Raw genomic sequence first — 14,554 nt, 5'->3', positions numbered from 1 at the left:
TCAGGCACATAGCTAGAAAGTGCTCTGTATTCTCTGCATAGAGTTTGATTTGTTCTTATTAACCAATAAATAACTAGAATTTGCAAGTACTACTTGCTGACCCAATCAGCTACCTACCCAGGAGTGGGTGCCCAAACTTACTGTGCTAAACAATTGCTGCATTCAGTATTTGACAAAAACTGTCTTGCTTATTATTCTTGCATTCCCTCCTTGCAATATAGATTTGGCAACATGGCATTTGCAGATCTTCTTGATCGACTGGGTGGAGTTGGCACATTTCAGATCGTGCACAGTATATTTCTGGCATTTCCCGTCCTCATGGTGGCAACTCACAACTTCCTACAGAACTTCACCGCAGCTTTCCCAGCTCACCACTGTGAACCAAAACCTGGCATCAATGGCACTGATGGTCTAACGTACCAAGAATTTTTAAGGATAACTGTGCCCACTGATCAGAAAGGCCAACCAGAGAAATGCAGGAGATTTACTGAACCCCAGTGGAGCTTCCTTCATCCCAATGCCACCCTGGCAAATATCACAGGAATAGAAACAGAGTCATGTGTTGATGGTTGGGTATATGACAGAAGCGTTATCCGGTCATCTATCATCACAGAGGTGAGTCACTGGTACCATCATAACATTCCTATCTAATGTAAATGTGCCCACCTAGAATATCTGTTAATGTATGATCTCTGCTGGCCCTGATCAGGTATTGTCCTAGCTTTGATCATTTATTGTCTAAAAGTATGTCAATGGCATATATGGGGTCTAGGAAAAAGAGCAGGTCTGTCTAGTCACTACAGTAGTGGGGAAATTTACCTGTTGAAAAGTTTAATCTGTTGACAGTGTGAAATGAGTTGAGCCATTATATCATGCCCTGTAAATATGCAAATTTCATACCGTTCCCCAGTTGGCTGCCTTTAGTGCTGTCCGGAGACATTAGTCTTCATCGAGCCTTAGCACAGGCCCCCTAGTGCATTCTATCATGATTTTATTAACATCAACTGTTCAAGCCCTGAGGAAGGGTGATGCTTTTCCCATCTGAAAAGCATTGGCTGTATTTGATGCTCTTAACCAGTAAATGTTTCAAAAAGTAATTAAAGTGAGATGAACTCTTGTACTAGGCATTCTTCAGTACACATTCGAGAATCTAAAGCAAGTATGGCTGTAAGATGTGGGGCTTAGAACACCAAAGCTTATAAAGGCTGAAATTTATTTAGCTCTTACTAACTTTATTTAGATTTATTTAGATCTAACTGGCAGCTCTATGAGTATTTAAATTTATCCTTTCCATTTCAGTGGGATCTGATATGTAACCTGAGTTCCATGAAGCAGATGGCACAGTCTGTGTACATGGTTGGCGTTTTGCTGGGTGGAGCCATTTTTGGAGGCCTTTCAGACAGGTAAGATTTTTTTCATTGTAACAACTTTCAGATATTTCAATTTTTCTAGCAGTTATAGTTATTGAAAAGTTTTAGAATTGTAGTTGGACTTGGACTTGGGTAACCCAGTCTTGCATAATCTGAACTTGTAAATCGACTGAATGATATTTTACCTTCCACAGCTAGTAATGAATTAAAAGTAGATCAACAAGCCTAGGGCCGTATTCAGGCCAAGAACCCCATCTTTATACTATACAGTTGAAATAGTTACATGCCTTCATTCGTGTTTTTATATACAAAGTATTCAACTTACTGCAAAACACGATAAGAACATCTCCATAAGAAGTCACTGGAGGATATTCTAAAACTCTCACTTTAACTGTATTTTCCTTCTCAGAAATGTCACATTTGAACCTCTGATTTTAAAGATGAAAAAATAAAAATAAATATAGAGTTAAAATAATGCTAAAATCTAATAATTCATGCAAATTCAATTCAATCACTTTATCATCTGTAAAGCTGATATTTGCTAACAAGCCAAACTGTGCTTTCCAAAGTAAAATTCTGTTTAATTTGTAGCCCTGGACCCCTCTTGTAATATCTACCATTGCCTGGATTAAAAAGTGAATCTTCTGTTTGGCTGCAGGTTCGGTCGTCGGACAATCCTCATCTGGTCATATATGCAGATGTCAGTAGCCGGTACTCTTGTTGCCTTCCTGCCCAACTTCCCATGCTATGTATTCTTCAGACTTATTAGTGGAATGACCTTCTCCAGTGTCCTACTTAACACACTGTGCTTAAGTGAGTTTCCATCATTCATGAGAAAAAAGATTTCTATACGTGTTTTGATCCTTTTGCAATTCTTAAAGAGTGACTAATTCTATATTACTGAGCAGAACAGCAAAAAGCAGCCCAAAGCAGTTATGCAGAGTACAGGCGGTCCTCTAGTTACAAACATCAGACTTACAAACGACTCCTACTTACAAACGGAGGAAGACAACAGGAAGTGAGAGGAAATCTACCCCAAGGAAGGGAAATTCACTCCTGTAAGAGTTATTATGGGAAAAAGGTACCTCCACTGATGCTTTATCACCAAGGCTTGTTTCCACAACAACCCAAAATTTTCAAAATCCAATTGTCATTGGGACAGAAAGTGAGGGGAAATCTTCTGAACAGGGGCACAGACAGCAAAACAAACATTACAGGGGTGTTATACCTTCCCTATGCTATCCAAAAAGCTTAAAAATAGTTTTTTTGGCTGGAGCTACACTTAAAAATGTACCTGTTCCGACTTACAAACAAATTCAACTTAAGAACAAACCTACAGACCCTATCTTGTTTGTAGTGCATAGACAAGTGTAGCACTTGTAAATTTAAAAACTTATATAAATTTATAAGAGTAAAGAAACGTCTATATCGATCAACAATAGATACAAAATATGACAAATTAACAAATAAAGTCTTTGATGATCTTCAGGTGTTTTTTAGACTGAAAGAGGCTGGTGTTAGTCCAAAAAAGTATATAATTCCTTATTCACCACGTGGGTAACGCATGCAAAGATGTGATGGACCCTCCACATAGAGAAAAAGTGAAGGCTTACCAGAAGGATTGAACTCATAGGAACATACGTTCAATGAGTCAATCTAGCTTGTAGCCCCAACGGGCAATGAGAAGGAAGGGCCTCACGATTAGATGGCGACAAGACTCCCAAACATATCCAGACTCCTGACGGAACTTTAGAATGGATGGCAGACCTTCCCATAGATCATCTCAGATGGATAGCCCATATAGGAATAAAGAAGGGGGGCCACATAGCATAATACCGTTTTGTAAAACAGATTTATTAAAATAAGTAAACAACTTACATTTCCGTAGTAAAAAAAGCGCTTCAAGTAAAATTATGGCAGGCAGTGGAGACTCCAGTGGAGACTCCACTGCCTGCCATAATTTTACTTGAAGCGCTTTTTTTACTACGGAAATGTAAGTTGTTTACTTATTTTAATAAATCTGTTTTACAAAACGGTATTATGCTATGTGGCCCCCCTTCTTTATTCCTATATGGGCTATCCATCTGAGATGATCTATGGGAAGGTCTGCCATCCATTCTAAAGTTCCGTCAGGAGTCTGGATATGTTTGGGAGTCTTGTCGCCATCTAATCGTGAGGCCCTTCCTTCTTATTGCCCGTTGGGGCTACAAGCTAGATTGACTCATTGAACGTACGTTCCTATGAGTTCAATCCTTCCGGTAAGCCTTCACTTTTTCTCTATGTGGAGGGTCCATCACATCTTTGCATGCGTTACCCACGTGGTGAATAAGGAATTATATACTTTTTTGGACTAACATCAGCCTCTTTCAGTCTAAAAAACACCTGAAGATCATCAAAGACTTTATTTGTTAATTTGTCATATTTTGTATTAATTGTTGATCGATATAGACGTTTCTTTACTCTTATAAATTTATATAAGTTTTTAAATTTACAAGCGCTACACTTGTCTATGCACTGAAATTTTGACAATATCCTATTTGTTGTGTGAGCCGCTTTTCTGTTGGGTGAGCGCAGGGTTAAATTTTTCTCTTTTTGGTTTATATCCTATCTTGTTTGTAACCCGGGGACCTGCCTCTACAGTACAGCAGCATGGTAACTCAGTACTAGACTGGGCGTAAAAAAGAAGCCCTTGCATAAAAACTATGTTAGCCTATATCTCTGCATGTAACCAAAATTTCCTGTGCCAAGCAGAACAACAAGGCTCATGAGCTGGTTTTATGATGATTTGGCAAAATATTTGAGGCCATATAGATTATGTAGGTGATAGAATGATATAGTGTATAAATATTGATAAGTAGACCAGAAAGCTCATACCAGCCCACAGAACATTCCACATACACCAGAATGTTTGGCATCTGCCAGGTCTTATATTGTTGTATATACTCAGGTCAGGAGATATTTGATCAACAATCTTCAAATCCGTTGGATTACATTAGTGGAAAACCACATATATTGCTAAAAACCAACTCACTGTTCTGTAGTGTAACACCTAAAGGTCATACGGTTGTTTACAGATAACAAGATTTAGACAACTAACGCTTAATAACTTATATTTAATTATTTCAATTGACACAAAGCAGCATATTATAAATCTGTGTTAGATTGGTCATAGCTGATATCCATGGTTACATGAATCTATAGCCCTTTACCCAATGTCTCTATTTGTTTTACAGTGCTGGAATGGATGCCAGTCAAAGGACGCACTCTCGCTGGTACCTTCATTGGATATGTTTTCACTTCTGGTCAAATGGTGCTTGCAGGACTGGCATATGCTATTCGTGACTGGCGCTGGCTGCAGTTTTGTGTCACGGCTCCTTTTTATTTTTTCTTCGTATATTCATGGTGGGTAAAAATGTCCCATTAACTCTTCGATTTATGTAAAAGTGGAATAGAACAGTGTTTGGAATAATTTATTTTGGATCTTTATGAACCTTTGGATATAAATGGTATATTTATTGCAATAGCAATTGATCTTGCTGTTATGGAGTCTGGGTTGGGGGTAATTCATTGACAGGTCCTATGCAGTGATTAAAAAAAATGAATTGTCTTTCTGCTGTATTCCTGGAGCCAGGTAGGGTGATAACCAAGTAAGACAAGGGTGGGCTCTGAAGGGTCAATTTACCAAAGGTAAACAGTCTGTTCACATTGCATAGGAAGTTGCATTATGCAAGGGAATTTTCCCCCAAGCTTAGTGAATGAGGTGAAGCTCTGCTGACATCCATCATCCAATCACGTGCAAGCAAAAATGCATTTTTTTAAAATTTTCCTACCATGTGATTAGGTATCCTTTGCAAAGTGAAATATACCTGCATTCACTAAACTCTGGGGAAAATTGATTCCAAAATGTAACATCCCTTGCAAAGTGAACACCCTTTTTGCCTTTTGTAAATCAACCCCTTTGTCACTGAAATATTCTGCCTGCACACTAGTTTCTGCCAAATGGCAAAGGGGATTTAGAGGAACCTTCTTGTTTCAACAAAGCAGCCAAAGCAGTCACAGCTATTTCACCAACGTAAAAGAGGGCTTTAGAGTGTCTCTCCACTGCCTGACCAATGTAAACCTAAGTGGACACACCGCTGATCATTAATGTTACAGGGAACCTTTTCATTGTCAAACTACAATGTAGAGCAGGTGTAATGTAACAAGGGCTTACTGTATTATAAAGGACCCTTTACACTATAAAAGAGGTGGAAATAGGGTAGCGTGCAATAAGTAGGGGTGCAATATTGGCTGTTAGCCACCATTGGCAAATGGGACTATCATTAAATGTGCAGCTCTAGTTAAGTAACTGCCGAGATGCTGCTTCTCTCCCCTAGTTATTATGCTATTACATTGTAACTCTTTAGTAAATCACAAGCTAAGAGGTCTAATTTTTATAGGACAACATGTGAAAAACAGCTAAAATCTGCCCAGGCAAAGGCAAGACTGTGTCACCATCCCTGTCACCATGTAATCCACCATCAAAGGTCAAGAAATAGATGCTGACTCATTCACACTAGCGGTAATCTCTGAAGAGAGATCCATGTTTGGATTTCTCTTAATACAGAGCATTTGATAGGTGTTTGATCACCACCTCACTTTAACCGATCAATCTTTGCACTAGCGTGTCACAACCGTATGCATTGCATTCACTTGAATGGTTTGCATCCTGGAAAAGTGACAGGGGATATAGTTCTTGCCACTGCGTGTGTACACCACCGGCCTCTGCCTCTGCAACTAAAGAAGGTAGTGACTGGAGGGCAGTAAAAGCTTGGCTCAACCCCCTCAACAAAATGTGATTATCATGCATGAAATTAGCATTAAGTACTATGTCTGATGCTAGGTCCACCTTAGCACGATAATATTAACTTGCATTTGTTAGCAGCAATATGTCCTGATATTTCTTGAAATCAACAGAAATATTTGTGCCCTAAGGGTAATGGGTGAACCAGTGAGCTGTCGCTTTGTCATTGCTACGTCTTTTTTTTTGGAAATCTTTTTATTGTTTTTTCCAATCACAATAAAAGACACAACAACACTATAACAGTACATCCATAGACCCCCTTTCACCCACACAGGGGTGTAAATACAGCATTTGTGTTGCTTATGATAAAAGGAGGAGACTTCATCAGAGGGTCAGTACACTGATGTAACCCTTGCAACTAGGTGGCAGTAAAGAACCAAATCAATAGACCGACTCACATCTTTCATATTCATTCTAGATCAACACAATTATTGACATGGCAACTCTGGGCTATATTTTGTTTATGTATCTAGGAGGCCGTGGTAGGGTCTGCAAGCCACTTGGTCCATACTTTGTCATATTTGATAGGGCATCCCCTATTTGTGTAAGTGTCCTTGTAAAGTAGTAGATTGTTTGTAATCAACTTTTTCCAAAAGGAGGTGGAAGGGGGGGCTTGTTTCTTCCAATGCAAGGTTATGGCCTTTCTAGCATAGAATAAAAGGAGGCTGACAAGGGTTTTTTCTGCTTTTCTGCTGGAGTACATTGTCTACCAGACCCAATATGCAAACTTCCATAACTAGAGGTACTGGTGTTGATATGTGCTTATTAGTGCCTGTTAGTACCTCTGACTAATAACTCCTTATTCTAGGACATGACCAAAAAATGTTCGTAAAATCGCCCTGGGAGTCACCGCACCTCCAACACTCCGAGGTGGGAGGGATTCATCACCTGAAGCCTAGAAGGGGTGAAATAAGCTCTGTGTACAATTTTAAATTGGATTAATCTGTCCCATGTGGAAACTAATGTTTTAAACTGTAGATCCCAGATATCATCCCAGTCATCATTGTCTAGGTGTGGTATATCCCTCAATCACTTGTTTCTCAATGTATCTAGGGGAACTGATGCAATCGTAACCAGATGAGCATAAAGGAGAGTTGTGGGCTTCTCTGCGCAGTCATTTCTTTGTGTCTGTTCTAACTCTGATTCCATCATGTTAAGCGAGGCCCAAGGAAATTGACTCTTAAAGGCATGGGAGATTGTCTAAAGTCAAAGTTGTGTGTCTGGGGTACATTAAGTCTTCAGAAAGACTGGTTAGTGGGCATAAGGAGCCTTGGTTGCCTATCTGCTACGTGTTTTTTATTTTGTATTTTGTCCATGTTATCGGTTCGTGTGGTAAGGATGGGTTCTTCCAAATTGGAGTATTGGGTGACACAGCCGTGTCAGGATATTTTTCACTGGTCAGACCAACTTTCCAGGCTCTAAGAGTTGTCAGGATAGATGGAGTTAGTGGATAGGGGGCTTTGGGGCCTCTAAACAGCAGAGCCTGAATAGCCAACTGAGGACCCAATAGCCTGAGGACCCAACTATGGCCGCCTCCAACACTGTAGAAGAGTTAGCTAGGTCCAGGGTGAGCCACCAGGCGGCAACCAGTTGAGTGGCCAGAAAGTATTTGTGGGAGTCTGGGAAGGCCATGCCCCCCCTAGGGAGGAGGTCTGGCAAGTGTAGACAGTTTATATCTTAGGGGGTGGGGGCCCCATAAGAAAGCCAAAATAATTTGATTTAAGCGGGCAAAGAAAGATTTGGGAATCCAACTGGGAGAGTGTCAGAAAAAGATACATATACTTAGATAATACTTTTATTTTGAGCAAGTTGACCCTTCCCATTAAAGAGGGCGGTAGTGATTGCCATGCCTTCAGCTGGAGTTTAGTATCCTGCATAACCTGTGGTAAGTTTATGGGGCATATTCTGAGGCCTGACTAGAAATCCATACTCCCAGGTATTTAAAGCGGTCCACCCACTGTAGTGGGAGACCTGGAGGTGTGGAAGACTGAGCCCCAGGGTCATTGGGAAAAGTAGGGATTTGCCCCAGTTAACTTTGAGTCCTGTGAGGATAGAGTAAGAGTCTAACACCTGCAATACTCCCAGCAGGGAGGGCCCTGCGTCGTTCAAGAACAACAATAAGCCATTCGCGTACAGGGCTACCCTCTCCTCCAGCCAGCCCACACGTAGGCCCTTGATGTGTAGAGAGGTACAAAGTGCCTCTGACACTGGTTCTATGGCTAACACTGCTACGTCTTTATTGTTAGAGATTTCACAGTCTTCTGACCTCTGCAGGTAAAGCAGAATGGTATTTTTGTGGTTCTATTTTCAGTAAGGTGTCACCGGTGGCAAAATCATGGCCTTATTTAAGTCCGCCATTAACAACAATTCTGAAAAATTAGTTTTCGAATGTATATATGCATGAATGAAGTATCACTACAAGTGCTTATAACCGACAGCTTCTGTGTGTGTTGTATGAAGGTTCCTGCAGGAGTCTGGTCGCTGGCTTATTTTAAATGGGAAGACAGATCAAGCACTGACCAATCTTCGACGTGTGGCAAGAATGAATGGCAAGCTTGAAGAGGGACTAAAGATGACTAAAGATGTGAGTTTGGAATAACAAAGACAAGGCTGGATAATAATAATGTTGTTATATGTTGTATGAAGTCATACTATCATCAACATACAGTATGTTAATATTACAACTATACAGTATACAGTATGGTAATAATAACACTATGCTGTATAGTCCCTATTCCTTTTGTCACCAACCGTCTGATTATTATGACAAAATGAAATTTAAAAAGTGCAGATAAGCAGCAAGAAAAATAAGTAATTTTCCTGAATTACAGTCTGATTTCTAGCGACAGCCCCTGCCACCTCTCCCTCATCAGTTCTTATGCTGAGTCTACCCCCAAATATCCACAGTTGGCCAAGGAAGTACATAGGAAGTATAAACACAATTGTTAAATGTTGTGTTCCCCTTCATACACTGCTGTCTCAGGCACAGGTAAACACATGACTGATGGCAAATACGGCCCTTCCTGATAGGCAAACTGACACTGGCTATGAGACTCATTAATTATGCTCTTTATTTGTAGGAGATGATTGCAGAGATGCAACATGAAATTTCTAGCAGAAAATCTTCTCACACCGTACTGGACCTAGTGCGAACTCCAGGAATGAGACGTATCACGGGGTGTTTGATGATGGTCTGGTGGGTCTTTAGAATTACTCAATTAAAAACAAGTGTTTTTCAGTTGATAGATTAAACACAGTAGTGGAGCTGATTACTGAAAATAGTAGCAAAAAAAAGAGAAAGTTAACCTTCCAGTTGGGTTTTTGTCATTTCTCTGTAACCTGCACTTAGGAGTTAAACCATTGTACTGTTTTGGGAAGAATGTGACTCACTGTCTTGGCAATTGGCTGCTCAGGCAACCATTGCTATTACATGGGTTTAAGGAATAGAATTCTGCCCTGTGTAAGCTCTAATTCATGACTTGAGGCTTAAACAGGGCCAGCAATCCCAACAGCCAAACAGGGTGAAATAGCGAAGAGAAGGTAAGTATGTGCTACTGGTGAAGGCCAGCATTAAATTGAACCTGTTGCTGTCCTCTACATTTTTCAAAGCATATGTTTCTTTTAATAGATTGGGGGTTGTGCGCCTGTTTGATGTGGATCTATTCACATGCTTGAACGTGCTTCAGCCTTCAGTTATAGATAGATCGATGGTAGAATACCTCTGGAAAGGTGATGCCTGTTCATTCAACCCCTACCTGCAACTGTGTTCGAACACTTAAAGCAGAGTTCCAGCTGTAAATGTTTTATTTATTTTTTTAAAAACACCTCAGATGTTCATCTAACCTAATTTTACAAATGCTAAATATACGGTAGGATGTTGTATTATAGCAAAGTTTTTGAGAAAACTGACATTTATTTTCTGCCTGCAGCATGCTCCCATCTTAATTGTGGGCATGTGAAGCCCACAAGTGTTTTGTTTCGGGAATCGGTGCTGCTGGTTACCCAGCATGCACCTCCGGATATCATGCATGCGCATAATACACAAGGCGGGGCACCCGATTGTGTCTCTGGTTGCCAGCACAAAGGCGGGGTCGTAGGAAGGTCCCACCCCATTGTTATGGCAACCAAACATTAGCTAGACAATAGACTTCTAAATATGCACACAGATTGCCACCACAGCTGCCTCTTCTGTATACAAAAACTGACAATGGCAACAAACACCTTGTTTCCCTTTTCAAAAATGGCGCTTGGCACCGCCTTGCATCGCATCATTTCCTGTTTGGAAATAACACAATGCTAGCAGGCAGCAATGCCCACTGACTCCTGGGAATGATGACACACATCTCCCAAGAGCAGAGGCGCCGCAGGATATGACGTACTTTGCCGCTGCGCCGAAAGAGGAAAAAAATAGAAGACACCCTAGCAACAAGGTAAACAGAGCTTAAAAACAAAAACGCCCAAATGTTGTTCAACTTGTGGGATTGTAGCGATTAAAGCAAAGATGAAAATGTGGATGGGACTCCACTTTAAGTGTACATTTGGTTAATGCTATGAAGGCAAATTACCTATTTAAAAGGAAAAAGACATGTTAGAATAGTTAGGACTTGAAAAATAAATCACAGAAGAAAGCATTTGCAATGATTATAATACAAAGGATTCTGTAATTACATATAAACACATGGGGGAGATTTATTAAAACTGGTGCACACAGAATCTGATGGAGTTGTGCATGGTAGCCAATCAGCCTCCAGTTTTTATTGTAAAAGTTTAATTTAACGCGTTGAAGTTAGAAGCTGATTGGTTACTATGCACAGCTGCACCAGATTCTGTGTGCACCAGTTTTAGTAAATCTACCCCATAGTACATGGCGTGAGAAGGTAATACACATTTGAAGTAAAGAATAGTAGTAATATGTGTATTCTAAAGAGTATATTTCCTTGTTTTCTTATGTGTAGGTTCTCCACTAGTTTTGCATACTATGGCCTAGCTATGGACCTGCAAAAATTTGGAATCAGTGTCTACCTTGTGCAGTTCTGTTTCGGTGCCATTGATATTCCAGCTAAGTTTGTGGCAGCCTTAATAATGAGTTATGTAGGACGACGAGTGGCACAATCCACATTCCTTATCCTTGCTGGTGCCATGATTATCATCAATATTTTTGTACCAGTAGGTAAGATGCTCTAAATCATTATATTGTCTAGTCTAATTTCTGTCCACCAATTCCTTAACTTTCAAATTTCCACATTGTATATACTGTAAATTTGCTCCAGCTTGAAGGGGTCAATTTTTTTACCAGTTTTCCAACTATGCTAGTATGGAAACATCAAAGCTAAACGTCAAACTGATATAAAAGATTCACATTGTTGCAGCTCTGTATTTATGAATATATCATTAAACCTACTTTATATTGGTTTAAATACAAGTAAGTACCTGAATTGGACTTGTTGTCAACCTCTTGTAATCCACTGTACAGCAGAGTTCAGACTCAGAAAGGGAGGATCAGCCCAAGGAGCCAGACACTTGTGCTGTAGTGCTCATGTGCTAACACAGAACATGTTTATAGGGGGGAGAACAAAGCTAGGCAGCCCATACTTTGATCATTTTTTTCATTCAACCAGTGGGGTGAACAAAAAGAAAATTACCCGGTTCCCCCTTGCACACATTTGGTGGATGGGGGAATCGCTCCCTCCGTACTATTGTGTACTGACAGTGGGGAGACTTCCCCACCATCAGAAGGCAATGATCAGTGGCACTGATTAATCAGGAATGACCTAACAGGCTGAATGTACAGAAATCAATCGGTACATCGACTTCTGTACTATTAGGTTGCCCATACATGGATTGAAATTTGGCCAGTTCCTGCTGAACCAGTTAAATTTTGATCCATGTATGGATTAACAGAGAGATAAGCTCATTATTGTGCAGCTTCTGTATCACTGTTCATGTATAGACTAGGGGTAGAGAGAAGACATAAGTGTAGCAGAGAAAAATCAGGTCTCCTACCTTGTCATACAGAGTTGTGTGGCAGATATGTGTAAATCTCAGAATGAGATGGATCAATAAAGGAGGAAGAGATACCATATAAGTATTTCATATTATGTTTCCATATATCTATTAAGCTGTCTGCCTGAAGGTCAGCTTTCAACTGCAAAGTCTTCCAGCAACTGTTTTATTATGATCCTCTTACTCTTGTCTTAGACATGCGAGTACTGAGGACCGCATTGGCTGCTCTAGGTAAAGGATTCTGTGCCTCGGCCTTCATGTGTGCCTACTTGTATTCTGGAGAACTCTTCCCCACCGAAATACGGTAAATGCTGCATCTAAAATTCTATTATAGGACTGTTACAACTAGCTTACAATTTTGCCTTTGTAAAAGAAGTCATAACCCATGGATGAATATGTAAAGATTCAAAGAGATTATTTATTATTACAGACGAAAAAAACTATTTATTTCAGTGGAAAAGGATTAGCACTTTTGTGAAAAAAATTTTTTTTGCAATGTTCCATTTGATAAACTTCCCTTACTTCCTGCTCCACTAATAGAGATCACAACACAGGAAACTATTTTTAAACACAGTGTATTTCCTGTCTAATAATCTCGGGAGAAAATCACCAAATGTAATCTTGGTGTCACCTGTTTCCAAAAATAAGAGCTATGTAAAGTAGTAAGCTGCACAGCAAAGGTATATACTGTAAAGGTCAGCTGCTTCTAAAGAAATAATTTCTATTATTGAAATATCCACACTGTAATACACGCCGTGCATAATGCTTAAGATTTAATATATCTTACAGGCAAACTGGCATGGGATTCTCAGACGTCAATGCTAGAGTTGGTTCTGTTGTGGCACCAGTGATTCATTTAATTGGAGAGCACATCCCTATCCTACCAGCCATCATCTTTGGTACAGCCCCCATTCTGTCGGGTATTGCTGCTGCATGTGTGCTTACTGAGACCCGCAACCAGCCTTTGACTGATACCATACAGGAGGTGGAGGAAAGGTGAGACATTGGGTGAATAGCGACATACAAGGAGGTTGTAGTACTCTGGTATTTTGCAAATAGTTGGACCTGCTACTAGCCCATACTACTGTTTTTTTCACAGAATTTGCATAAATGTTTTCAGGAGAGCAATCAAGTCAAGAGAATAAAAATGCAGGACTATGAGGTCTACCTAAAAGCTTGTGCCCACAATAGCTGTTTTTTTCACAAATGTATCTTATTGTGTATATAAAGCCAAAACATTTTGTGTTTTTGTATAGAGTAGTGAAGGGTTAGACCCCCTGTCTGTTTTTATTTAGTGTTGTCTGCATATCTCATAGGGAGATGCATCCTCTCTATATGCTCTGACAATCACTGTCTCAGGGACTAAAAGTGACTAAAATCCCAAAATTTTGAGTTGTCAGCAGAACAGAAATTGAACATTTTTTGTAATGATCCAGTGACAACAGTATAAGGTCCCGTTTACACCTTCACTTTTTAACACATATGCTGTACAGCAAAACAATGCATGTGTCATAAGAAGCAACGTTTTTCAATGGTGCTGTTCAGACCCTTGCAATGTGTTGTGCTGCAGTTTGAAAAATGAGCCATGTCTGTTTTTCTGAGCTGTGATTTATAATAGAATAATGAAAATACATGTAAACACGCTACAATGCATGTTAAAAAATATTTTAAAAATGTACAAAAGCAAACATGGATAGATGAGAACCTAGCCTAAGAGGAAATTTCTCTTTCACATCCCATTGTGTATACAGGACAGGACATTTTATTTAGATTAGGGAGGGCCTAAAACCACCATCTAGGAGATTCGCCCTCTCTATCTGTCTTGATGACCATAGTCACTGGGACAGAAACCTATTGGAAATCCAAATTTGCAGTTGTCATAGGAGATGAGGGAAATCTTCCAATGGGGACATCTGTCCCTATAACAGTTAATCTAAAAGCATACTTCCCCTCACTTTAGAAAGATCTTCTCTCACTTACTGTTGTGTCTTCGGAAGAGAGTAAAAGAAAATCTCTCAAATAAAAAAAAAAACAGCAAAAGAAAACTCTATCCAACACAAAAACATAAAGCTATACAGTTTAAATATACTTTAAAGCAAGGCCATGATATTAACAAGTTTTTTATTTTGCTTGAAAAGCCGGAAAAAAAAATCCAAAATGTTACCAATAAGCCTTAAATATAGTTTGTTTCGTAACATGAAATTGGTGGTTACAAGAGAAAACAAGCAGAATAAAATGTATTTTTCTTTTTCAGGAGGTTAAAAAACAATTGGTTAAAGCAGGAAGCATTAAAAATGGAGATTACACCTCTTGCCCAAAAGCCAAACAACTGCTATAA

The 14,554-nt window shown here is 39.7% G+C and overlaps 1 protein-coding gene across 1 annotated transcript; it reads left to right on the top strand.

Moving 5' to 3' along the window:
- Positions 1-227: 227 nt before the first annotated feature.
- LOC141112995 (solute carrier family 22 member 20-like) lies at positions 228-12,524 on the top strand. The gene is made up of 8 exons (XM_073606071.1): positions 228-615; positions 1,300-1,403; positions 2,029-2,183; positions 4,604-4,772; positions 8,674-8,797; positions 9,294-9,409; positions 11,169-11,383; positions 12,412-12,524. Exons 1-8 carry the CDS (start codon positions 232-234, stop codon positions 12,522-12,524), a joined length of 1,380 nt encoding a protein of 459 aa, XP_073462172.1. The 5' UTR covers positions 228-231.
- The last annotated feature ends 2,030 nt before the right edge of the window (positions 12,525-14,554 follow it).

This window comes from Aquarana catesbeiana, linkage group LG11, assembly GCF_042186555.1.
Source record: "Aquarana catesbeiana isolate 2022-GZ linkage group LG11, ASM4218655v1, whole genome shotgun sequence".
NCBI classification, from domain to species: Eukaryota; Metazoa; Chordata; class Amphibia; order Anura; family Ranidae; genus Aquarana; species Aquarana catesbeiana.
This window is presented reverse-complemented; position numbering and strand designations above follow the sequence as displayed.

What these genes read in the sequence shown, in the direction of transcription:
- LOC141112995 (XM_073606071.1), top strand. Translation starts at nt 232, where the DNA reads ATGGCATTTGCAGATCTTCTTGATCGACTGGGTGGAGTTGGCACATTT. An exon ending in TTTGGAGGCCTTTCAGACAG is followed by an intron (nt 1,404 to 2,028) that starts GTAAGATTTTTT and finishes GTTTGGCTGCAG; the next exon opens with GTTCGGTCGTCGGACAATCC. An exon ending in CAATATTTTTGTACCAGTAG is followed by an intron (nt 11,384 to 12,411) that starts GTAAGATGCTCT and finishes CTCTTGTCTTAG; the next exon opens with ACATGCGAGTACTGAGGACC.